Source organism: Phocoena sinus, chromosome 19 (genome assembly GCF_008692025.1).
Source record: "Phocoena sinus isolate mPhoSin1 chromosome 19, mPhoSin1.pri, whole genome shotgun sequence".
Lineage (NCBI taxonomy): Eukaryota > Metazoa > Chordata > Mammalia > Artiodactyla > Phocoenidae > Phocoena > Phocoena sinus.
The window spans coordinates 58,278,945-58,305,040 of NC_045781.1; the positions used below are offsets into that span (position 1 = coordinate 58,278,945).

Sequence of the window (26,096 nt, forward strand, 5' to 3'; positions counted from 1 at the left end):
CAGGGACTGCCCCCCGGCACTGGGCTTCACGGGTGGGGCCACCCCTCGTAAGCGAGGTGGTCATTCGTTGCGTTTCCGTGCCTGTGGGCCCCCAGACGGCAGGGAGAGGGCGCCGCCTGAGCGTCTCTAGCGCGTGCTGACGACCACTGGGCTGTCGTTTGTCTCAGGGTTGCTGCTGAGCTGCTCTCAGTTGTTGGCAAGTCGGTGTGGCGTCCTCTCGCAAAGGGTACAAATGCTCATTTTAAAATACGTTTCGGTTGAGAAAGGGCGTTGACGTATGGGAAGCAAGTGTGGGGCAGTGGAATGGGCACGTACGGTGTGGTGGGAACCAGGAGGGGCCTGTGCTGGATGAGAGTTCGGGAAGCACCTCCTAGCCATGGTGACGCTTGCCTGGGAGGCCGGGCAGCACCCGGGTTGGTCCCCTCAAGCCCAGGCTCAGGTGCCCCAAATGTGCAGTCACAGCCATGGCCTGGGCCCTTCTGATTCCTAACGTGGCATTCAGGTGTGGCTGGATCCAGGGTACACACTGCTGGCAGGTGCCCTGTGATGCTGGGCCTCGTGGGCCTCTGATGGGCCTTCAGTGGCAGTGGCGGGGCTGTGGGGGCGGGGGGGGGCTTCCCCCCAGCCCTGCGCCTGGAGGCCAAATGCTGCCTTAACAGCTCTGACCATCTCCAACCTGGCAGAGCCCCTGTCTCTCTGCCAAGGAAACCAGGGCCCCAGGAACTTGGCCTGCAGCGGGGCTGGTAGAGAGCCGTGGGCAGGATCCCCAGCTGCAACTCTCGGACTGCTGCTCACAGCCCGCACCCCCTCCCGTGTGCAGTGCACCCTGAGCCGTGGGTCACGCGGCCTCAGAACCTCAGAGCTGGGGCCCGGGCCTCGGGAGATTGGAGACGTCTCAGCTGAGGCCCCTGGGCTGCCCACGCTGCCTCTCCCAGCTGAGTGGCCAGGTTCAGAGGGGCGGTGCTCACCCAGGCCACTCAGCCAGGGGGTGGGAGGCGGCCCAGGACCGAGGGCCCCCACTTTCAAGGCCAGGCCGTCCCCATGGCACAGGGTCCAGGTCCTGGGGTCTCCTACCCTGTGGCTGTTTGGCCGTGTGCCTCCACCTCTCTGAACTTCTGTCTCCTCAGCCTTTGGGACCTCAGCGAGGGGACACAGGGGAGCCCTGAAGGGTCCTTGAGACCTGCAAGGTCCTGCAGACCCTGCAACCTCCCCGCAGAGGAGAGGGTGGGCAGAGCAGCAGTTCCTCTGTGACGTGGTGGCCTCCCAGGGCAGCCGGGTGGGTTAAACGCAGTCATCCGCACGTGGTGCTTACCACAGGGCGTGGCGTGGCAGGCAGCATGGCCAGCAGCCCTGCAGGAGGGATGACCCTCTTGCCCCGTGGCCCCAAGCAGGGAGAAAGCAGTGGGAGCTCCAGTGTGGATTTCAGCTCCTTGGAGGGAGCCACATTTTGGCTCCATTGTGTGACCAAGGCTGTGGTATTTACAGCGGTCCCTATAGGCAGTGAGCTCCCCGTCACTGGAGGTGTACAAGCAGCAGTTGACTCTTAAGAGAGAGGGTAGGCCGTTGGGGGGAGTTAAGAGGAGCTCCGTGACTCTCGTGTCTGGACTCTCAGAGAACAGCCGTAAGCAGTGATGGGACAAAGCCGGGATGGCTGAGGACTGGGGAGCTCAGTGTGTCCCGAGCAGGGCCTGCACCTCTCTCCTCTGCTCCCTCCTTGGGGACAGTCAACCCCTTCCAAGATGGACAGTTCCAAGTGCGTGTTCCAGACGCACTGCTGTGCGCCCATCCTTATACTCGGCCCCTCGTTTTCTCCACCCCCCCATGAGGCGGGTACTGCTGTTCCCATTTCCCAGATGAGGAAACTGAGGCTCCAGGAGGTTAGGTAACTTGCCAAAGTCACCAGGACCAAACAGCAGAGGGGAAATCACTATTTTCCTAACCACAGAGACCCCTGCAGGACGGGGATGGGGGGCTGGAGATGCCCGCACCAGCCCTGGGATCCCCACCGCACCCCCACCCCCAGGCCCTCCCCTCCCGCCTGCAGCCTCCTCTCCGGGGGTTTTGTCCTCCCGCCTGCAGCCTCCTCTCCGGGGGTTTTGTCCTCCTTGGGCCCAGGGCGCAGGTCAGCCTGGGGAGACTTGGCGTGAGGTTGGAAACCCTCTCCAAGCGGAGAGATAATCCAGGGAGTGCGCCGGAGAAGCGGGCCTCTGAGGCTCTGCAGAGGGGCCCAGGGAGGAAGGAGCTGCCTGTTCTTCCCTGCAGCTTTATCTCCTGCAGAATTAAATCCTTGATTAACCCTTATCTCCCCAGCAGGCGCTATCTCTGCCTTGGCGCCGAGTGTCCAGACACACGTACAAGATGATTGATTTCTTAAAGATATGCGTGCCTTTCCGATACTTCATTTATTGTCTAAATATTTTCGCTAACATTTCAGCAGGCCCCTTATCGAGCTCAGCTGATGGGCCCCGGTTCTCTCCCCCCGCCCCCCACCGTGTACCTCCCGCCCCTGATCGTCCTGTCACCCGCCAGGCAGTTTGTCTTCACTGTTTGGAGAGGGAAGTGGGAGAGGGGCGACGCTGGGGTGTGGCAACCCTTTCCCACGGGTCTCCTCAGGCCCAGGCTGCTTGCAGGCCAGAGGGGAGGCAAGGAGTCTCCCCTCACGGTCCCTGCACACACTGGGCGTCGGGGGTGGTACCCCAGAAAGGACACAGCACGCAGAGCCTGCCAGGAGTCGAGAATTGGTTCTGACACCAACTTGCTGTGGGACCTCAAGGTCCCCCAGGATCCAGCTGTGGTTCCACCCCAGAAACCCAGGGCCTGGAGGTGCAGCAGTTCTAAAACTTGTACTCAGATGCAGAGGAAATGTTCAGGATGGATGGATGGGTGGTGGGTGGGTGTGTAGGTGGATAAATGGATTGTATGTGGAGGGGTAGATGGTGGAGGGATGGATGGATGGACAGGTAGATGGAAGACGGATGGGTGACGGTAGATGGTAGATGGATAGGTAAAGGTGGGTGGATGGTGCATGGATTGGTGAGTGGTGGATGGATGGTGGATGTGTGGATGTATGGATGGTGGATGGATGGTGGGTGCATGGATGCGTGGATGGGTAAATGGAGGTGAATGGATGAGTGGTGGTGGATGGATAGGTTGGTTAGTGGATGTGTGGATGGTTAAATGGATGGTGGATGGATGGGAAGATGGTGGATACATGAGTCATGGTTGATGGACGGATGGACGGTGGGTGGATGGGTGAATGGTGGATGGACGGGTAGATGGATGTGTGGACAGGAAGATGGTAGACAGATGGGTAGAAGGTGGATGGACTGGTGGAAGATGGATGGATGGGTGAATGGTAGATGGACATGTAGGTGGAGGATAGATGGGTGGATGGATAGATGGACAGGTAGATGGTGGATAGATGGATAGAAGATGGATGGATATATGTACAGGTAGATGTTGGATGGGTCGGTGGGGACAGGTAGATGGACGGATGAGTAGAAGGTGGATGGTTGGGTGGATGGTTGATGGAAGTGTGGATGGTGGATGGACAATTAGAAGGTGGAAGGATGGGTGAATGGTGGATGGATGGATGGGTGGATGGTAGATTGCGGGGGATAGTGGGTGGACAAGTAGAAGTTGGATGGCCGGGTGGATGGACAGGGGAGAAGGTGGCTGCATGGGTGGGTGAGTGGAGGTGTGGATGGATAAATGGATGGCAGATAGACAGGGAGAAGGTAGATGGACGGTGGATGGACTGGGAGAAGGTGGATGGACAATGGATGGTAGAGGGATGGGTGGATGGATGGGTGGATGGTTATGGAGGGGCAGTTGAGTGGATATTGAATGGATAAATAGATGGTGGATGGACAGATAAATGGCGGATGGATGATGGACAGTAGATGGACGAGTAGCCAGTGGGTGGGTAGGTGGGTGGTGGATAGATGGGTAGATGGATGCTTGCACAGGTAGATGGTGAATGGAAGGCTGAATGCTACATGGATGGGCAGAAGGTGCCTGGATGGCTGGATGGTGGATGGACAGGTGGATGGTTGATGGAGGAGGGATGGTGGATGGTTGGGTAGAAGAAGGATGGTGGATGGTAGATGGATGGGGAGAAAATAGATGGACAGGAAGATGATGGATGGACGTGTGGAGGGTGGATGGTGGATGGATAATTAGAAGGTGGAAGGATGGGTGGATGGATGGACAGGTAGATGGTGGATGGATGGATGGTAGATGGATGGGTGGAAGGTGGATTGCAGGGGATAGTGGATGGACGGTGGATAGTAGATGGACAGGTGGATGGTTGTGGAGGATCAGTTGAGTGGATATTGAATGGATAATGGATGGTGGATGACGGGTAGATGGTGGTTGGAAGGGTGTGGTGGATGACGGGTAGATGGTGGTTGGAGGAGTGAGTAGATATTGGATGGAAAAATGGTTGGTGGATGGTGGATGGACAGGTAGATGGTGCATGGACGGATGGATAAATGGTGGATACGTTGATGGTGGATGGATGGGTGGATGATAGATGAACGCGTAGCAGGTGGGTGGATGGATGGGTGGGCAGGTGGATACGTGGATGGATAAATGAATGGTGGATGGACGAGTAGATGGTGGATGGATGGGAGGTGGGTGGAAGTATGGTTGGACACATAGATGTGGATGGGTGGGTCAATGGTAGATGGACGAGTAGCAGGTAGTGAATGGTGGATGGACAGGTAGAAGGTGGATACATGGGTGGATGGCGGGGGGAATGATAAAAGGATGGGTAGAAGGTGGATGGATGGGTGGGTGAGTGGATGAATGGGAGGATGGATGGATGGACAGGCAGACGGTGGACTGATGGGTGGAAGGCAGAACGATGGGCAGAGGTGGGTGGATGGGTGGGTGGGTGGGTGGGTGAGTGAATGTGTGGATGGATAAACGGATGGATGCTGGATGGGTGGGTGGATGTGGATGGATGGGTGAGTGGATATGTGGATGGGTAAATGGATAGTGGATTGCCATGTGGATGGTAGATGGAGGATGGACAGGTGGATGGTGGATTGATGGGTGGATGGTAGGTGGACCAGTAGGAGGAGGATGGATGGGTGGTTGGTGGATGGATGGGTGGGTGAATGGATGTGTGGATGGATAAATGGATGACAGATGGACAGGTAGATAGTGGATACATGGGTGACAGATGGACAGGTGGATGGTGGGTGGACGGGTGGATGATAGATGGCCGAGTAGCAGGTGGATAGTTGGGTGGATGGATGGACGGACAGGTAGATGGTAGATGGAAGCTTGAATGCTAGATGGACGGTCAGAAGGTGGATGGATGGCTGGATGGTGGGTGGACAGGTGGGTGAGTGGATATGTGCATGGATAAAGAATGGTGGATGGACGGGTAGATGGAGGATAGATAGATAGGTAGATCATAGATGGATGTGTCGACAGGTAGATGGAGGATAGATGGGTGGATGGATAGATAGATAGGTAGATCATAGATGGATGTGTCGACAGGTAGATGGAGGATAGATGGGTGGATGGATAGATAGATAGGTAGATCATAGATGGATGTGTCGACAGGTAGATGGAGGATAGATGGGTGGATGGATAGATAGATAGGTAGATCATAGATGGATGTGTCGACAGGTAGATGGAGGATAGATGGGTGGATGGATAGATAGATAGGTAGATCATAGATGGATGTGTCGACAGGTAGATGGAGGATAGATGGGTGGATGGATAGATAGATAGGTAGATCATAGATGGATGTGTCGACAGGTAGATGGAGGATAGATGGGTGGATGGATAGATAGATAGGTAGATCATAGATGGATGTGTCGACAGGTAGATGGAGGATAGATGGGTGGATGGATAGATAGATAGGTAGATCATAGATGGATGTGTCGACAGGTAGATGGAGGATAGATGGGTGGATGGATAGATAGGTAGATCATAGATGGATGTGTCGACAGGTAGATGGAGGATAGATGGGTGGATGGATAGATAGGTAGATCATAGATGGATGTGTCGACAGGTAGATGGAGGATAGATGGGTGGATGGATAGATAGGTAGATCATAGATGGATGTGTCGACAGGTAGATGGAGGATAGATGGGTGGATGGATAGATAGGTAGATCATAGATGGATGTGTCGACAGGTAGATGGAGGATAGATGGGTGGATGGATAGATAGGTAGATCATAGATGGATGTGTCGACGGGTAGATGGAGGATAGATGGGTGGATGGATAGATAGGTAGATCATAGATGGATGTGTCGACGGGTAGATGGAGGATAGATGGGTGGATGGATAGATAGGTAGATCATAGATGGATGTGTCGACAGGTAGATGGAGGATAGATGGGTGGATGGATAGATAGGTAGATCATAGATGGATGTGTCGACAGGTAGATGGAGGATGGATGGGTGGATGGATAGATAGATAGGTAGATCATAGATGGATGTGTCGACAGGTAGATGGAGGATAGATGGGTGGATGGATAGATAGGTAGATCATAGATGGATGTGTCGACAGGTAGATGGAGGATAGATGGGTGGATGGATAGATAGATAGGTAGATCATAGATGGATGTGTCGACAGGTAGATGGAGGATAGATGGGTGGATGGATAGATAGGTAGATCATAGATGGATGTGTCGACAGGTAGATGGAGGATAGATGGGTGGATGGATAGATAGGTAGATCATAGATGGATGTGTCGACAGGTAGATGGAGGATAGATGGGTGGATGGATAGATAGATAGGTAGATCATAGATGGATGTGTCGACAGGTAGATGGAGGATAGATGGGTGGATGGATAGATAGGTAGATCATAGATGGATGTGTCGACAGGTAGATGGAGGATAGATGGGTGGATGGATAGATAGGTAGATCATAGATGGATGTGTCGACAGGTAGATGGAGGATAGATGGGTGGATGGATAGATAGGTAGATCATAGATGGATGTGTCGACAGGTAGATGGAGGATAGATGGGTGGATGGATAGATAGGTAGATCATAGATGGATGTGTCGACAGGTAGATGGAGGATAGATGGGTGGATGGATAGATAGGTAGATCATAGATGGATGTGTCGACGGGTAGATGGAGGATAGATGGGTGGATGGATAGATAGGTAGATCATAGATGGATGTGTCGACAGGTAGATGGAGGATAGATGGGTGGATGGATAGATAGGTAGATCATAGATGGATGTGTCGACAGGTAGATGGAGGATAGATGGGTGGATGGATAGATAGGTAGATCATAGATGGATGTGTCGACAGGTAGATGGAGGATAGATGGGTGGATGGATAGATAGGTAGATCATAGATGGATGTGTCGACAGGTAGATGGAGGATAGATGGGTGGATGGATAGATAGGTAGATCATAGATGGATGTGTCGACAGGTAGATGGAGGATAGATGGGTGGATGGATAGATAGGTAGATCATAGATGGATGTGTCGACAGGTAGATGGAGGATAGATGGGTGGATGGATAAGATAGGTAGATCATAGATGGATGTGTCGACAGGTAGATGGAGGATAGATGAGTGGATGGTAGATAGGTAGATCATAGATGGATGTGTCGACAGGTAATGGAGGATAGATGGGTGGATGGATAGATAGGTAGATCATAGATGGATGTGTCGACAGGTAGGATGGAGGATAGATGGGTGGATGGATAGATAGGTAGATCATAGATGGATGTGTCGACAGGTAGATGGAGGATAGATGGGTGGATGGATAGATAGGTAGATCATAGATGGATGTGTCGACAGGTAGATGGAGGATAGATGGGTGGATGGATAGATAGGTAGATCATAGATGGATGTGTCGACAGGTAGATGGAGGATTGATGGGTGGATGGATAGATAGGTAGATCATAGATGGATGTGTCGACAGGTAGATGGAGGATAGATGGGTGGATGGATAGATAGGTAGATCATAGATGGATGTGTCGACAGGTAGATGGAGGATAGATGGGTGGATGGATAGATAGATAGGTAGATCATAGATGGATGTGTCGACAGGTAGATGGAGGATAGATGGGTGGATGGATAGATAGGTAGATCATAGATGGATGTGTCGACAGGTAGATGGAGGATAGATGGGTGGATGGATAGATAGGTAGATCATAGATGGATGTGTCGACAGGTAGATGGAGGATAGATGGGTGGATGGATAGATAGGTAGATCATAGATGGATGTGTCGACAGGTAGATGGAGGATAGATGGGTGGATGGATAGATAGGTAGATCATAGATGGATGTGTCGACGGGTAGATGGAGGATAGATGGGTGGATGGATAGATAGGTAGATCATAGATGGATGTGTCGACAGGTAGATGGAGGATAGATGGGTGGATGGATAGATAGGTAGATCATAGATGGATGTGTCGACAGGTAGATGGAGGATAGATGGGTGGATGGATAGATAGGTAGATCATAGATGGATGTGTCGACAGGTAGATGGAGGATAGATGGGTGGATGGATAGATAGGTAGATCATAGATGGATGTGTCGACAGGTAGATGGAGGATAGATGGGTGGATGGATAGATAGGTAGATCATAGATGGATGTGTCGACAGGTAGATGGAGGATAGATGGGTGGATGGATAGATAGGTAGATCATAGATGGATGTGTCGACAGGTAGATGGAGGATAGATGGGTGGATGGATAGATAGATAGGTAGATCATAGATGGATGTGTCGACAGGTAGATGGAGGATAGATGGGTGGATGGATAGATAGGTAGATCATAGATGGATGTGTCGACAGGTAGATGGAGGATAGATGGGTGGATGGATAGATAGATAGGTAGATCATAGATGGATGTGTCGACAGGTAGATGGAGGATAGATGGGTGGATGGATAGATAGATAGGTAGATCATAGATGGATGTGTCGACAGGTAGATGGAGGATAGATGGGTGGATGGATAGATAGATAGGTAGATCATAGATGGATGTGTCGACAGGTAGATGGAGGATAGATGGGTGGATGGATAGATAGGTAGATCATAGATGGATGTGTCGACAGGTAGATGGAGGATAGATGGGTGGATGGATAGATAGATAGGTAGATCATAGATGGATGTGTCGACAGGTAGATGGAGGATAGATGGGTGGATGGATAGATAGATAGGTAGATCATAGATGGATGTGTCGACAGGTAGATGGAGGATAGATGGGTGGATGGATAGATAGATAGGTAGATCATAGATGGATGTGTCGACAGGTAGATGGAGGATAGATGGGTGGATGGATAGATAGATAGGTAGATCATAGATGGATGTGTCGACAGGTAGATGGAGGATAGATGGGTGGATGGATAGATAGATAGGTAGATCATAGATGGATGTGTCGACAGGTAGATGGAGGATAGATGGGTGGATGGATAGATAGGTAGATCATAGATGGATGTGTCGACAGGTAGATGGAGGATAGATGGGTGGATGGATAGATAGGTAGATCATAGATGGATGTGTCGACAGGTAGATGGAGGATAGATGGGTGGATGGATAGATAGGTAGATCATAGATGGATGTGTCGACAGGTAGATGGAGGATAGATGGGTGGATGGATAGATAGATAGGTAGATCATAGATGGATGTGTCGACAGGTAGATGGAGGATAGATGGGTGGATGGATAGATAGATAGGTAGATCATAGATGGATGTGTCGACAGGTAGATGGAGGATAGATGGGTGGATGGATAGATAGATAGGTAGATCATAGATGGATGTGTCGACAGGTAGATGGAGGATAGATGGGTGGATGGATAGATAGGTAGATCATAGATGGATGTGTCGACAGGTAGATGGAGGATAGATGGGTGGATGGATAGATAGATAGGTAGATCATAGATGGATGTGTCGACAGGTAGATGGAGGATAGATGGGTGGATGGATAGATAGATAGGTAGATCATAGATGGATGTGTCGACAGGTAGATGGAGGATAGATGGGTGGATGGATAGATAGATAGGTAGATCATAGATGGATGTGTCGACAGGTAGATGGAGGATAGATGGGTGGATGGATAGATAGATAGGTAGATCATAGATGGATGTGTCGACAGGTAGATGGAGGATAGATGGGTGGATGGATAGATAGATAGGTAGATCATAGATGGATGTGTCGACAGGTAGATGGAGGATAGATGGGTGGATGGATAGATAGGTAGATCATAGATGGATGTGTCGACAGGTAGATGGAGGATAGATGGGTGGATGGATAGATAGGTAGATCATAGATGGATGTGTCGACAGGTAGATGGAGGATAGATGGGTGGATGGATAGATAGGTAGATCATAGATGGATGTGTCGACAGGTAGATGGAGGATAGATGGGTGGATGGATAGATAGATAGGTAGATCATAGATGGATGTGTCGACAGGTAGATGGAGGATAGATGGGTGGATGGATAGATAGATAGGTAGATCATAGATGGATGTGTCGACAGGTAGATGGAGGATAGATGGGTGGATGGATAGATAGATAGGTAGATCATAGATGGATGTGTCGACAGGTAGATGGAGGATAGATGGGTGGATGGATAGATAGATAGGTAGATCATAGATGGATGTGTCGACAGGTAGATGGAGGATAGATGGGTGGATGGATAGATAGATAGGTAGATCATAGATGGATGTGTCGACAGGTAGATGGAGGATAGATGGGTGGATGGATAGATAGATAGGTAGATCATAGATGGATGTGTCGACAGGTAGATGGAGGATAGATGGGTGGATGGATAGATAGGTAGATCATAGATGGATGTGTCGACAGGTAGATGGAGGATAGATGGGTGGATGGATAGATAGATAGGTAGATCATAGATGGATGTGTCGACAGGTAGATGGAGGATAGATGGGTGGATGGATAGATAGATAGGTAGATCATAGATGGATGTGTCGACAGGTAGATGGAGGATAGATGGTGGATGGATAGATAGGTAGATCATAGATGGATGTGTCGACAGGTAGATGGAGGATAGATGGGTGGATGGATAGATAGGTAGATCATAGATGGATGTGTCGACAGGTAGATGGAGGATAGATGGGTGGATGGATAGATAGGTAGATCATAGATGGATGTGTCGACAGGTAGATGGAGGATAGATGGGTGGATGGATAGATAGGTAGATCATAGATGGATGTGTCGACAGGTAGATGGAGGATAGATGGGTGGATGGATAGATAGGTAGATCATAGATGGATGTGTCGACAGGTAGATGGAGGATAGATGGGTGGATGGATAGATAGGTAGATCATAGATGGATGTGTCGACAGGTAGATGGAGGATAGATGGGTGGATGGATAGATAGGTAGATCATAGATGGATGTGTCGACAGGTAGATGGAGGATAGATGGGTGGATGGATAGATAGGTAGATCATAGATGGATGTGTCGACAGGTAGATGGAGGATAGATGGGTGGATGGATAGATAGATAGGTAGATCATAGATGGATGTGTCGACAGGTAGATGGAGGATAGATGGGTGGATGGATAGATAGGTAGATCATAGATGGATGTGTCGACAGGTAGATGGAGGATAGATGGGTGGATGGATAGATAGATAGGTAGATCATAGATGGATGTGTCGACAGGTAGATGGAGGATAGATGGGTGGATGGATAGATAGGTAGATCATAGATGGATGTGTCGACAGGTAGATGGAGGATAGATGGGTGGATGGATAGATAGATAGGTAGATCATAGATGGATGTGTCGACAGGTAGATGGAGGATAGATGGGTGGATGGATAGATAGATAGGTAGATCATAGATGGATGTGTCGACAGGTAGATGGAGGATAGATGGGTGGATGGATAGATAGATAGGTAGATCATAGATGGATGTGTCGACAGGTAGATGGAGGATAGATGGGTGGATGGATAGATAGGTAGATCATAGATGGATGTGTCGACAGGTAGATGGAGGATAGATGGGTGGATGGATAGATAGATAGGTAGATCATAGATGGATGTGTCGACAGGTAGATGGAGGATAGATGGGTGGATGGATAGATAGGTAGATCATAGATGGATGTGTCGACAGGTAGATGGAGGATAGATGGTGGATGGATAGATAGATAGGTAGATCATAGATGGATGTGTCGACAGGTAGATGGAGGATAGATGGGTGGATGGATAGATAGATAGGTAGATCATAGATGGATGTGTCGACAGGTAGATGGAGGATAGATGGGTGGATGGATAGATAGATAGGTAGATCATAGATGGATGTGTCGACAGGTAGATGGAGGATAGATGGGTGGATGGATAGATAGATAGGTAGATCATAGATGGATGTGTCGACAGGTAGATGGAGGATAGATGGGTGGATGGATAGATAGATAGGTAGATCATAGATGGATGTGTCGACAGGTAGATGGAGGATAGATGGGTGGATGGATAGATAGGTAGATCATAGATGGATGTGTCGACAGTAGATGGAGGATAGATGGGTGGATGGATAGATAGGTAGATCATAGATGGATGTGTCGACAGGTAGATGGAGGATAGATGGGTGGATGGATAGATAGGTAGATCATAGATGGATGTGTCGACAGGTAGATGGAGGATAGATGGGTGGATGGATAGATAGATAGGTAGATCATAGATGGATGTGTCGACAGGTAGATGGAGGATAGATGGGTGGATGGATAGATAGATAGGTAGATCATAGATGGATGTGTCGACAGGTAGATGGAGGATAGATGGGTGGATGGAATAGATAGGTAGATCATAGATGGATGTGTCGACAGGTAGATGGAGGATAGATGGGTGGATGGATAGATAGGTAGATCATAGATGGATGTGTCGACAGGTAGATGGAGGATAGATGGGTGGATGGATAGATAGATAGGTAGATCATAGATGGATGTGTCGACAGGTAGATGGAGGATAGATGGGTGGATGGATAGATAGATAGGTAGATCATAGATGGATGTGTCGACAGGTAGATGGAGGATAGATGGGTGGATGGATAGATAGGTAGATCATAGATGGATGTGTCGACAGGTAGATGGAGGATAGATGGGTGGATGGATAGATAGATAGGTAGATCATAGATGGATGTGTCGACAGGTAGATGGAGGATAGATGGGTGGATGGATAGATAGATAGGTAGATCATAGATGGATGTGTCGACAGGTAGATGGAGGATAGATGGGTGGATGGATAGATAGGTAGATCATAGATGGATGTGTCGACAGGTAGATGGAGGATAGATGGGTGGATGGATAGATAGGTAGATCATAGATGGATGTGTCGACAGGTAGATGGAGGATAGATGGGTGGATGGATAGATAGGTAGATCATAGATGGATGTGTCGACAGGTAGATGGAGGATAGATGGGTGGATGGATAGATAGGTAGATCATAGATGGATGTGTCGACAGGTAGATGGATGATAGATGGGTGGATGGATAGATAGGTAGATCATAGATGGATGTGTCGACAGGTAGATGGAGGATAGATGGGTGGATGGATAGATAGGTAGATCATAGATGGATGTGTCGACAGGTAGATGGAGGATAGATGGGTGGATGGATAGATAGGTAGATCATAGATGGATGTGTCGACAGGTAGATGGAGGATAGATGGGTGGATGGATAGATAGGTAGATCATAGATGGATGTGTCGACAGGTAGATGGAGGATAGATGGGGGGATGGATAGATAGATAGGTAGATCATAGATGGATGTGTCGACAGGTAGATGGAGGATAGATGGGTGGATGGATAGATAGATAGGTAGATCATAGATGGATGTGTCGACAGGTAGATGGAGGATAGATGGGTGGATGGATAGATAGATAGGTAGATCATAGATGGATGTGTCGACAGGTAGATGGAGGATAGATGGGTGGATGGATAGATAGGTAGATCATAGATGGATGTGTCGACAGGTAGATGGAGGATAGATGGGTGGATGGATAGATAGATAGGTAGATCATAGATGGATGTGTCGACAGGTAGATGGAGGATAGATGGGTGGATGGATAGATAGATAGGTAGATCATAGATGGATGTGTCGACAGGTAGATGGAGGATAGATGGGTGGATGGATAGATATGTAGATCATAGATGGATGTGTCGACAGGTAGATGGAGGATAGATGGGTGGATGGATAGATAGGTAGATCATAGATGGATGTGTCGACAGGTAGATGGAGGATAGATGGGTGGATGGATAGATAGGTAGATCATAGATGGATGTGTCGACAGGTAGATGGAGGATAGATGGGTGGATGGATAGATAGGTAGATCATAGATGGATGTGTCGACAGGTAGATGGAGGATAGATGGGTGGATGGATAGATAGATAGGTAGATCATAGATGGATGTGTCGACAGGTAGATGGAGGATAGATGGGTGGATGGATAGATAGATAGGTAGATCATAGATGGATGTGTCGACAGGTAGATGGAGGATAGATGGGTGGATGGATAGATAGATAGGTAGATCATAGATGGATGTGTCGACAGGTAGATGGAGGATAGATGGGTGGATGGATAGATAGATAGGTAGATCATAGATGGATGTGTCGACAGGTAGATGGAGGATAGATGGGTGGATGGATAGATAGATAGGTAGATCATAGATGGATGTGTCGACAGGTAGATGGAGGATAGATGGGTGGATGGATAGATAGGTAGATCATAGATGGATGTGTCGACAGGTAGATGGAGGATAGATGGGTGGATGGATAGATAGGTAGATCATAGATGGATGTGTCGACAGGTAGATGGAGGATAGATGGGTGGATGGATGATAGATAGGTAGATCATAGATGGATGTGTCGACAGGTAGATGGAGGATAGATGGGTGGATGGATAGATAGATAGGTAGATCATAGATGGATGTGTCGACAGGTAGATGGAGGATAGATGGGTGGATGGATAGATAGATAGGTAGATCATAGATGGATGTGTCGACAGGTAGATGGAGGATAGATGGGTGGATGGATAGATAGATAGGTAGATCATAGATGGATGTGTCGACAGGTAGATGGAGGATAGATGGGTGGATGGATAGATATAGGTAGATCAATAGATGGATGTGTCGACAGGTAGATGGAGGATAGATGGGTGGATGGATAGATAGATAGTAGATCATTAGGATGATGTGTCGACAGGTAGATGGAGGATAGTGGGTGGATGGATAGATAGGTAGATCATAGATGGATGTGTCGCAGGTAGATGGAGGATAGATTGGGTGGATGGATAGATAGATAGGTAGATCATAGATGGATGTGTCGACAGGTAGATGGAGGATAGATGGGTGGATGGATAGATAGGTAGATCATAGATGGATGTGTCGACAGGTAGATGGATGGATAGATGGTGTGGATGGATAGATAGGTAGATCATAGATGGATGTGTCGACAGGTAGATGGAGGATAGATGGGTGGATGGATAGATAGATAGTTAGATCATAGATGGATGTGTCGACAGGTAGATGGAGGATAGATGGGTGGATAGATAGATAGGTAGATCATAGATGGATGTGTCGACAGGTAGATGGAGGATAGATGGGTGGATGGATAGATAGATAGGTAGATCATAGATGGATGTGTCGACAGGTAGATGGAGGATAGATGGGGTGGATGGATAGATAGGTAGATCATAGATGGATGTGTCGACAGGTAGATGGAGGATAGATGGGTGGATGGATAGATAGATAGGTAGATCATAGATGGATGTGTCGACAGGTAGATGGAGGATAGATGGGTGGATGGATAGATAGATAGGTAGATCATAGATGATGTGTCGACAGTAGATGGAGGATAGATGGGTGGATGGATAGATAGATAGGTAGATCATAGATGGATGTGTCGACAGGTAGATGGAGGATAGATGGGTGGATGGATAGATAGATAGGTAGATCATAGATGGATGTGTCGACAGGTAGATGGAGGATAGATGGGTGGATGGATAGATAGGTAGATCATAGATGGATGTGTCGACAGGTAGATGGAGGATAGATGGTGGATGGATAGATAGATAGGTAGATCATAGATGGATGTGTCGACAGGTAGATGGAGGATAGATGGGTGGATGGATAGATAGGTAGATCATAGATGGATGTGTCGACAGGTAGATGGAGGATAGATGGGTGGATGGATAGATAGATAGGTAGATCATCGATGGAGTGTCGACAGGTAGATGGAGGATAGATGGGTGGATGGATAGATAGATAGTGTTTAGAATCATAGATGGATGTGTCGACAGGTAGATGGAGGATAGATGGGTGGATGGATAGATAGGGAGATCATAGATGATGTGTCGACAGGTAGATGTAGGATAGATGGGTGATGGATAGATAGGTAGATCATAGATGGATGTGTCGACAGGTAGATGGAGGATAGATGGGTGGATGGATAGAGGATAGGTAGATCATAGATGGATGTGTCGACAGGTAGATGGAGGATAGATGGGTGGATGGATAGATAGATAGGTAGATCATAGATGGATGTGTCGACAGGTAGATGGAGGATAGATGGGTGGATGGATAGATAGATAGGTAGATCATAGATGGATGTGTCGACAGGTAGATGGAGGATAGATGGGTGGATGGATAGATAGATAGGTAGATCATAGATGGATGTGTCGACAGGTAGATGGAGGATAGATGGGTGGATGGATAGATAGGTAGATCATAGATGGATGTGTCGACAGGTAGATGGAGGATAGGATGGGTGGATGGGATAGATAGGTAGATCATAGATGGATGTGTCGACAGGTAGATGGAGGATAGATGGGTGGATGGATAGATAGGTAGATCATAGATGGATGTGTCGACAGGTAGATGGAGGATAGATGGGTGGATGGATAGATAGATAGGTAGATCATAGATGGATGTGTCGACAGGTAGATGGAGGATAGATGGGTGGATGGATAGATAGATAGGTAGATCATAGATGGATGTGTCGACAGGTAGATGGAGGATAGATGGGTGGATGGATAGATAGATAGGTAGATCATAGATGGATGTCGACAGGTAGATGGAGGATAGATGGTGGATGGATAGATAGATAGGTAGATCTAGATGGATGTGTCGACAGGTAGATGGAGGATAGATGGGTGGATGGATAGATAGATAGGTAGATCATAGATGGATGTGTCGACAGGTAGATGGAGGATAGATGGGTGGATGGATAGATAGATAGGTAGATCATAGATGGATGTGTCGACAGTAGATGGAGGATATGTTGGGTGGATGGATAGATAGGTAGATCATAGATGGATGTGTCGACAGGTAGATGGAGGATAGATGGGTGGATGGATAGATAGGTAGATCATAGATGGATGTGTCGACAGGTAGATGGAGGATAGATGGGTGGATGATAGATAGATAGGTAGATCATAGATGGATGTGTCGACAGGTAGATGGAGGATAGAGGGGTGGATGGATAGATAGATAGGTAGATCATAGATGGATGTGTCGACAGGTAGATGGAGGATAGATGGGTGGTGGATAGATAGATAGGTAGATCATAGATGGATGTGTCGACAGGTAGATGGAGGATAGATGGGTGGGATGGATGGATAGATAGGTAGATCAATAGATGGATGTGTCGACAGGTAGATGGAGGATAGATGGGTGGATGGATAGATAGTGAGATCATAGATGGATGTGTCGACAGGTAGATGGAGGATAGATGGGTGGATGGATAGATAGGTAGATCATAGATGGATGTGTCGACAGGTAGATGGAGGATAGATGGGTGGATGGATAGATAGGTAGATCATAGATGGATGTGTCGACAGGTAGATGGAGGATAGATGGGTGGATGGATAGATAGGTAGATCATAGATGGATGTGTCGACAGGTAGATGGAGGATAGATGGGTGGATGGATAGATAGGTAGATCATAGATGGATGTGTCGACAGGTAGATGGAGGATAGATGGGTGGATGGATAGATAGGTAGATCATAGATGGATGTGTCGACAGGTAGATGGAGGATAGATGGGTGGATGGATAGATAGATAGGTAGATCATAGATGGATGTGTCGACAGGTAGATGGAGGATAGATGGGTGGATGGATAGATAGGTAGATCATAGATGGATGTGTCGACAGGTAGATGGAGGATAGATGGGTGGATGGATAGATAGGTAGATCATAGATGGATGTGTCGACAGGTAGATGGAGGATAGATGGGTGGATGGATAGATAGGTAGATCATAGATGGATGTGTCGACAGGTAGATGGAGGATAGATGGGTGGATGGATAGATAGGTAGATCATAGATGGATGTGTCGACAGGTAGATGGAGGATAGATGGGTGGATGGATAGATAGGTAGATCAATAGATGGATGTGTCGACAGGTAGATGGAGGATAGATGGGTAGAGGGTGGATGGACGAGTGGTTGGATATATGGACAGGTAGATGTTAGGTAGATGGGTGGGAACAGGTAGATGGTGGATGGATGAGTAGAAGGTGGATGGTTGGGTGGATGCTTGATGGAAGTGTGGTTGGTGAATGGACAATTAGAAGGTGGAAGGATGGGTGGATGGTTGGATGGGTGGGTGGTGGATTGTGGGGGATAGTGGATGGAGAGTAGAAGTTGGATGATGGCCGGGTGGATGGTGGATGGACAGGGGAGAAGGTGGATGGGTGGATGGTGGATTGTGGGGGATAGTGGATGGAGAGTAGAAGTTGGATGGCCGGGTGGATGGTGGATTGTGGGGGATAGTGGATGGAGAGTAGAAGTTGGATGGCCGGGTGGATGGTGGATTGTGGGGGATAGTGGATGGAGAGTAGAAGTTGGATGGCCGGGTGGATGGTGGATGGACAGGGGAGAAGGTGGATGGGTGGATGGTGGATTGTGGGGGATAATGGATGGAGAGTAGAAGTTGGATGGCCGGGGAGAAGGTGGATGGGTGGATGGTTGTGGAGGAGCAGTTGAGTGGATATTGAGTGGATAAATGGACGGTGGATGGACAGATAAATGGCAGATGGATGGGTGGACAGTAGGTGGACAAGTAGCCAGTGGATGGGTAGATGGATGGATGGACAGGTAGATGGATGCATGCACGGGTAGATAGTAAATGGAAGGTTGAATGCCAGATGGATGGGCAGAAGGTGCATGATAGCTGGATGGTGGATGGACAGGTGATGGTTGATGGAGGATGGATGGTGGATGGATGAGTGGATGGTAGATGGATGGGGAGAAAATGGATGGAGGGGGGAAGGTGGATGGACACATGGATTGTAGATAGACACGTGGATGGTGGATAGATGGCTGGATATGTTGGATGGATGGGTGGATGATAGATGGACGAGTAGCAGGTGGATGGCGGGTGGATGGATGGATGGGTGGGTAGGTAGATACATGAATGGTGGATGGACAAGTAGATGGTGGATGGACGGGAGGTGGGTGGATGGATGGATGGGTGGGTGGGTGGGTGGATGGATGGGAGGATGGATGGATGGGAGGATGGATGGATGGATGGGTGGACAGGTAGATGGAAGGTTGAATGCTAGATGGATGGTAGATGGAAGGTGGGTGGATGGAAGGTGGATGGACGGGTGGATGGTGGATACACAGGTGAGTCAGTGGATGTGTTGATGGATTAATGGGTGGTGGACGAATGGGTAGAAGGTAGATGGATGAGTAGATGGTGGATGGACGGATGGACGGATGAATGAACAAATGGGCCCTCACTCACTCGGCCCATCCGTCTGTCCAGTTGTCCTCCCACGGCTCACCCACTTTAGCCACGAGGCCACCGTGACATCAGAGCTGGGAGGGTACCCCCGGGATGGCACGCAGGGCAGCAGGTCTGAGCAGCAAGCCCCTGCCTGTGAGGCTGACGTGGGACCATCCAGGCCCAGCCGCCAGCTGACCGCACACAGATGGGCTCTGAGCGGCCCTCCACATGGGGCCCCTCCAGAGGCCGCTGTCAGCGGTCATTGCCTGGCACAGCCAGACTCCCAGCAGGACGATCCCGGGCCAGGGGGAGACGGCGCTGCGGTGAGCCCGGTGCCCTCCTGGCGAGGCCCCTCTTTCTCTAGCTGTGATAGGGAGTAATTCCCAAGGGAAGGCGCTCAGCCCAGGCATGGTGCATCATGGGTCTTTCTTTGCCAGATGGGGCCATGCCTTGAGCCGCCTGTGTCGTGCTTCTCTTGCCTCATGAAAACGTCTGGTGCCGAGGGCGGAAAGCCATTGCCTCTGGCGATGGTGAGTGGGACGCAGGCCGGGGCTTCTCAGGACACGCTGAAAGGGAGAGACGAGTGCAGGCCCCGATCAGAGCCTACCCCAGGCCTGCCCCAGGTTCCCGACCTCCCGCGAACCTGCCCGCAGTGCCCTGGGGAGGTGTTCTGCAGGGCCCCACCTCCCCTCGACGCTACTTCACGCGCTGTATGGCGAGTTTGGGAACAGCCTCAGATACGGCTGTCACAGCGGATGCGGTAGAGATAGGGTTTCTGATGGCTATCAGCGGGCACAGAACCCAGACACTGACCTCTTTGTTGGGGGAACAAGGAGGGTTCTCAGATGCACCCAGAGAGTTTAAAGTGGCCGCCCGCTGTCCCGGGGCTGGGTGGGGCAGCCTGGAGTCAGGAGGGAGGGACAGGGCGACCCCCAGGGCTAAGGCAGGGTAGGGGCCAAGCTTTCTTCAGACGCTGCACCCGGCCTGTCTGGGGTGAGCCGGACCCGGACCCAGACCCAGACCCAGCAGTGAGCCTGGGGCGCCGGTGGAGGGGAGGTGGCCGGCAGTACGCACATCTCTGATCGTTTTAGGCTCTCACCCCGCTGCCCACGGGCAGGGCCAGGAAGGGAACCTGCCTCGGCCTGGTGCCTCCGACCACCAGAGAAAAGGGCTTCTGTTCCAGGGCTGCTTGGAATTGGGGGATGGGGGGAGAAAATAAATAATGGGGCGGGGGGGGGGGGCGAGCTGTAGCCCTAGCGCACGGCAGGGTCCAGCTGCCCGGGACAGTGCGCGTTGCCACCCCACAGGGACGGGGACAGGGGCAGACTGGGCATGGCCGTGCTCCTCTCCCCGGAGCCGTGGGGCGCCGGCTCCTGCACCCCTAGGGTCCATGCGCAGGCAGGGAGGCTGGTGATGGTGGGCCCAGCCTGCCCCATTTAAGTGGGGGCCAGGGCCCCCCAGAGTGTTAAGGGCTGAGGGAACGAGGGTGAAGGGTCTGGTGGTCGTACGGCCTGGATCTCCTGGCCCCTCTCCCTCCTGTGAGTCAGGCGTGGGGTGCAGGATGCAAGCCCCCCTCCAGGTCCCCCACGTCCCCTGCCCCTCACCCGCCCAGGGCAGCCACCAGACGAGGGGCTGCTCCCAGCAGGAGGCACACAGCCGGGGACACAGCGCCGCCGTCTCCCCTCCACTCAGATGGACGCGGAAAATTCAGGGGTTCTGCAGCGTCAGCAGAGCCGTGCGCGGCCGCTTTTATCACGCCGCGAACACGCCACTCCCGGGAGTGATAAGCATTAAACCGACCGGGAGGCTGTCAGTCTCGGTTTGAGGGTTTAGAAATACTGGGACGAATAATTAGATTTCATATCGTTACCGCAGCACCCAGCGAAGGATCAGGCAGATTAATGTTTTCCTCCCTCCTCCACTCGTTAATATTCATTAGAGGCTCAGGGAGACCCTGGCCTCCGCCTCTCTGCTGGCCCAGGTCAGGATAGCTGGGACGTGGGCGCCGCCGGTCAATCGCTGCTGTGCCAGCACCACCCCCCCCTTTCCGCTTTGGCCCCCCAGCCTGTCCCCAGCTGTGGGTGACGGGGACCCCCAGGTCTGCAGCTGTCTGTTAAAGCATGCTGCTTGGTGGAGACACTCGGCCCCAGTTGATACCTGGGGGTTGCTGGCCCGCCGCCCCAGTGGACATCAGCCTCCTAGGTCCGAAGGCACAGCCTCTGCCCACTGTGTCCTGCGGGCCCACGGGAATGGAGAAGCAAGGGTGGCAGGACTCCTGTTTGTCCTGTGTTTGTCACGTGCCAGGCGGGCACTGTCTGAAAGGAGGGCTTCACACAGGCTTCCACTTCCCAGTGCCCCGGGGAGACTGAGTCACCCACCCCCAGAGCAGGTGGCAGCACAAGGACGGTGGAGGGAGCCCACGGGCTCGGGGCATTGCCGTTTGCAGAGGTGCCGGGCCCAGGGAGGGCGGGCATGGTGCTATTGGGCACAGTCAGGGAGTCTGGACTGGACCCGATGCCCAGCTCTGGAGCCCACGTGCTCCCTGCAGGCAAAGCTCAGTAAAGCCGTGGTCTTGGACCAGGCGGGGAGGTGCCCAGAAGACGTCAGGGGACCTCCCATGTGTCACTTGCTCCAGCCATCCCGTCACGCTAGCTTCCTGGCCAGGTGCCCCCATCCAGCTGACGGCAAGTGACACTGGTCCTTGAGTTAGAGGTTCTGCTACAGTTTGACTAAAGAGCTTTTATTTGCATAAAACAAAGAAAATACTCAGACACGAATGTGCTGTGCTTTTCCACACGGTGCCCAGTGGCGGAGCTTGGGGACCCCCTGCAGGAGAGGAGCCGTCCACAACCCATCCAGCCCTGGGGCTGTGGCCTGAGGGGCCGCTGTGGTCTCACCCTTTCTGCGGCCAGTCAGGGCCAGGGTCTGTACCTCATCGCCTCCGTGTGGCAAGGGCCAGCCCCTTCCCAGAACCATGTGGGACGGGGACGTATGTTTGCAGTGCTGCCTGGGGAGGGTGGGGGAGAAATCAGGCCACCCCTCCTGGGGGCCGCCAGAGGGAGCGTGTCCGGGCGAGGGGCTGACCACGGTCTGCGGGCCGCAGGGAGGCCAGGTGCTGAGCCAGCCTCGGTGGGGGGACGTCTTGCTGCTCGGGATGGGACGAGATGTCTATGGGCCCCAGGATGGACTGGACGAAGGTGGGCCTGCGTGCTGTGCAGACAGTCCCACAGCTTACTACTCTGTAGGTCTCTGGGGGCCTGTGTGGGAGGAGCCTGCGTCCGGTCCAGTGCCCCACCAGGGAGGGGGCAGCAAGAACGGAGGTCCGGGTGTGCCTCCCCGCTCTGCCACTCACTGGCTGTGTAACTTTAGGCAAGTTGCTCCACCTCTCTGGGCCTCGGTTTCCAAGGGAAACTAGCACCTGACCCATGGCAAGCACTGGATCCCTGCTGCATGTGTGTCGCCAGTGCTTGGCGAGGACCCGCAGCCTGGACAGGGCGCCCACGGGGTAGACTCTCAGGCATTCCTCACAGGGAGCCCCCCGCTGCCCCGGCCAGCCTCTCTCCTGCTGACCCCCCCTCCCCGCCCCCAGAGCCCGGCCCTGACCCTGCTGCTGGAGGACGAGGCCTGCTGGCTGAGGACGCTGCCCCGGGCCCTGACCGAGGCCGAAGCCAACTCGGAGATCTACAGGAAGGGTTGGTATCCTGGCGTTTCCCTCACTGCCTTCCGGAGGGTGGGGGGTCATGGCTCCCCCTGGGCCGGCTCTTAAAGGGAAACCAGCCTGCTTGGGCCGGGCCGAGGGGCTGGCCACCGCTGCCACCACACGCCCAGTGCCCCCATTAATGCTTGCCTAGGGCTGGACAGGTGTCGGCCCCGGGGGTCGGGGAGTGCGGGCCCAGGCTGGACCAGGGCCCTGTGCGGCCTGACTCCCTCCAGGAGTGGTCAGGAGGGCCATGTCCAAACCCAGCTGGGGGGCCTGGGACAGGTCCCCTCACCTTCTGGGGCCTCTGTTTTGTGAAGCCGAGGAAAGCTCCACGCCCCACATCCCTCCTGCAAACCTGCGCTTTCCAGGAGTGGCCCTGGGAGGGCGGGGTGCGGGGGACCCCCCCCATTACAGATGAGGCAGCTCAGGTCCGGGGAGGATGTGGGGACAGACACATGACAGCAAGAGCCATCCACCACATGGCCACGGGAAATCCACCTCCTTCTTCTGGGGCGGGGAGCTCCGCTTTGGTAGAATGTTCTGGGGGTGTCACCATCGCCTCCCCTCCTGAGCACACTGGACTAAAATGTCCTGTGGGCAGCCTTGTTTCAGGACAGGGACAGAGCCAAAGGCCCCTGGAGGTGGGCAGGGGCAAGCTGGGCTGCTGCTCCAGCACCGCCCCAGCCCCTCCCCACCTGGGGGCATCCGGGGCCCTGCGCGTTCCGTCTGCCTCTGGCTAGCACAGCACCCGTGTGCCTGTTTCCCCCCCGGCCCACCCTCCCTGCTTTGGGGTGCTCTAAGGACCCAGAGAGCAGCTGGAAAGCATGGGAGGGCCCAGGTTGGCAGCAGGTGCCCAGCTGGGGGTACGTAGCGGGGACGTGGCCCAGTTAGCAGTGCCTGGCCTGCCCCCCCCCCCCCCCCGCCCCCGCCTGGTCAACAGGGTTCATCTGCCTGGGCAGGACAAGGTCCCTGCGGTGCTGATCTAGCCAGGTGGCCTGGTCCCGTGGGCAGCTCAGCCCGCGTCCTGTTGGCCAAGGCTGCCCCCCGCTGGCCACCGTGGCAACAGCCATGCTGGCTGAGTAGCGAGGCGCTGGGAGGCCTTTCTAGGGCGCGGGTGAGCGGCTCCCAAGCCCTCCCGGCCGCTCTGCTCCCCTCTCCCCGCAGACGGCCCTCCTGCTCCGACAGACACAGGCAGGGAGGCCCAAAGAGCAGGCAACACCTAGTCGCCCTGAGGAGGCAGGAGCGCCACGGAAACCAGCCGGCCACAGCTGCGAAGCCGGGTGTGGCTTCGCCCCGGCCACCACGCCGGCTTCGGAACCCCCATGCCTAAGCTGGGGCGGCGCAGAGGGCATCAGGAGGATAAGATGGGCAGGGGTCTTTGCAGAGGCGCGGCCGTGGTGGCCTGGGGCTGCCGGCGCCCCGTCACAGACGCCCTCCCCCCGCAGATGGCGCCCTCTGGTGCAGGCTCACCAGGCCAGTGGCCGCGGGCGGACGGCTGAGCGTGCTCCTCGCGGCCGAGCCCCACAGTGCCCCCAGCCAGCCTGTGAAGGAGCCGGTGGAGCCCGAGGGCCTGGCCCCCTCCCCCGCCACCGACATCCAGCTCCTGCCCCAGCAGGCGGGCATGGCGTCCATCCTCGCGACTGCAGTTGTCAACAGTGAGTAACCCGCTGCCTGCCCGCCGCCCGCCCCCCACCCCAGGCTCAGAGCTGCAGGCGGTGCCCAGCTCAGGATCTGCAAAGACTGGTCACCGCTGCCACCCGAGCAGAGGAGGGCGTGTGCCCCGGGGGCATGCAAGGGGGCCTAGCAGTGGGGTTCCAGGAGGGGCTCCAGGGTGCAGTCAGCGTGCAGGGGGCCACGTGGTGAGCTCCCAGATGCTGACGGGGAGGCGGGCCCACAGCCTTCCCGGAGGCTCTGCAGCAGACTGGGCTTCTCACCACAGTGCCTCTGGCACACGCTCCGCGGGGTCCGCAGGGTCCGGAAGGCCCTTCTAGGTCACCAGCTGGAGAGGCCGCGCGGGGCAGGGGTGGAGTCTGGGACACATGCACCGTGGGGTGCCCAGCAGCAGCCCTGCCCTCGCCCACTAGACGCTGGTACCACCCCCACCTCCCAGTTGTGAAGGATGTGGCCAAGTGTCCCCTGGGGCAGAGCTGCAGTGGAGGGACCACGTTTGTCACTCCTCCCTACAAGCAGCAGAGGGTCTGAGAACCAATGAGATTCACTCGTTTCTCAAATCCTTGTTCAACGTCCACACCAAACCAAGCGGTCAAGGCGCTGGGGTTAGCGGGGTGGGGACAGCTGCCCGCCCTGAGGGGGCAGGCGGCCGCAGGCACACCCACGAAGGAGGGCAAGTGGTGACGTGGGCAGTGGCTGGGGGGGCTCGGGAGACCCGCGCGCCGGGGAGAGCAGCTGAGCGGACAGCCCAGGCCCAGCGAGACGGCCACCGTGGCCAGAGCCAGACTCCGAGGGTGGCCCCGGACCAGGGCTGGGACTCCTTGTCAGAGAAACAACCGCGGCAGGGGGCTTTCAGGCAGCAAAGACGACCCTATTCAGTTCTAAAATTGCATGGCTGCTAGAGGGAGACTGTAGGGTTGTAAAATTGGGAGAAAAGTGACCTTTTTAAGCAGGTCAAACGTGATGACGGCTTTAAGCAGGTGGAGGCACCACGGCAGAGGCCAGAGGGGCACTGGAGTGAACAGGGCCTGCCGGGGGGGCGGGGGGGAAGCGGCAGCG

At 52.9% G+C, this 26,096-nt stretch overlaps 1 protein-coding gene across 3 annotated transcripts in view; it reads left to right on the plus strand.

Moving 5' to 3' along the window:
- ZFPM1 (zinc finger protein, FOG family member 1) overlaps positions 1-26,096 on the plus strand; it is a 90,409-nt gene that overhangs the window by 59,133 nt on the left and 5,180 nt on the right. For all 3 annotated transcript variants that reach the window (XM_032613091.1, XM_032613092.1, XM_032613094.1), the window contains 2 exons: positions 23,256-23,358; positions 24,812-25,021. In XM_032613091.1, coding sequence (XP_032468982.1) covers positions 23,256-23,358; positions 24,812-25,021 — 313 coding nt within the window. The remainder of the gene's footprint in view (positions 1-23,255; positions 23,359-24,811; positions 25,022-26,096) is intronic.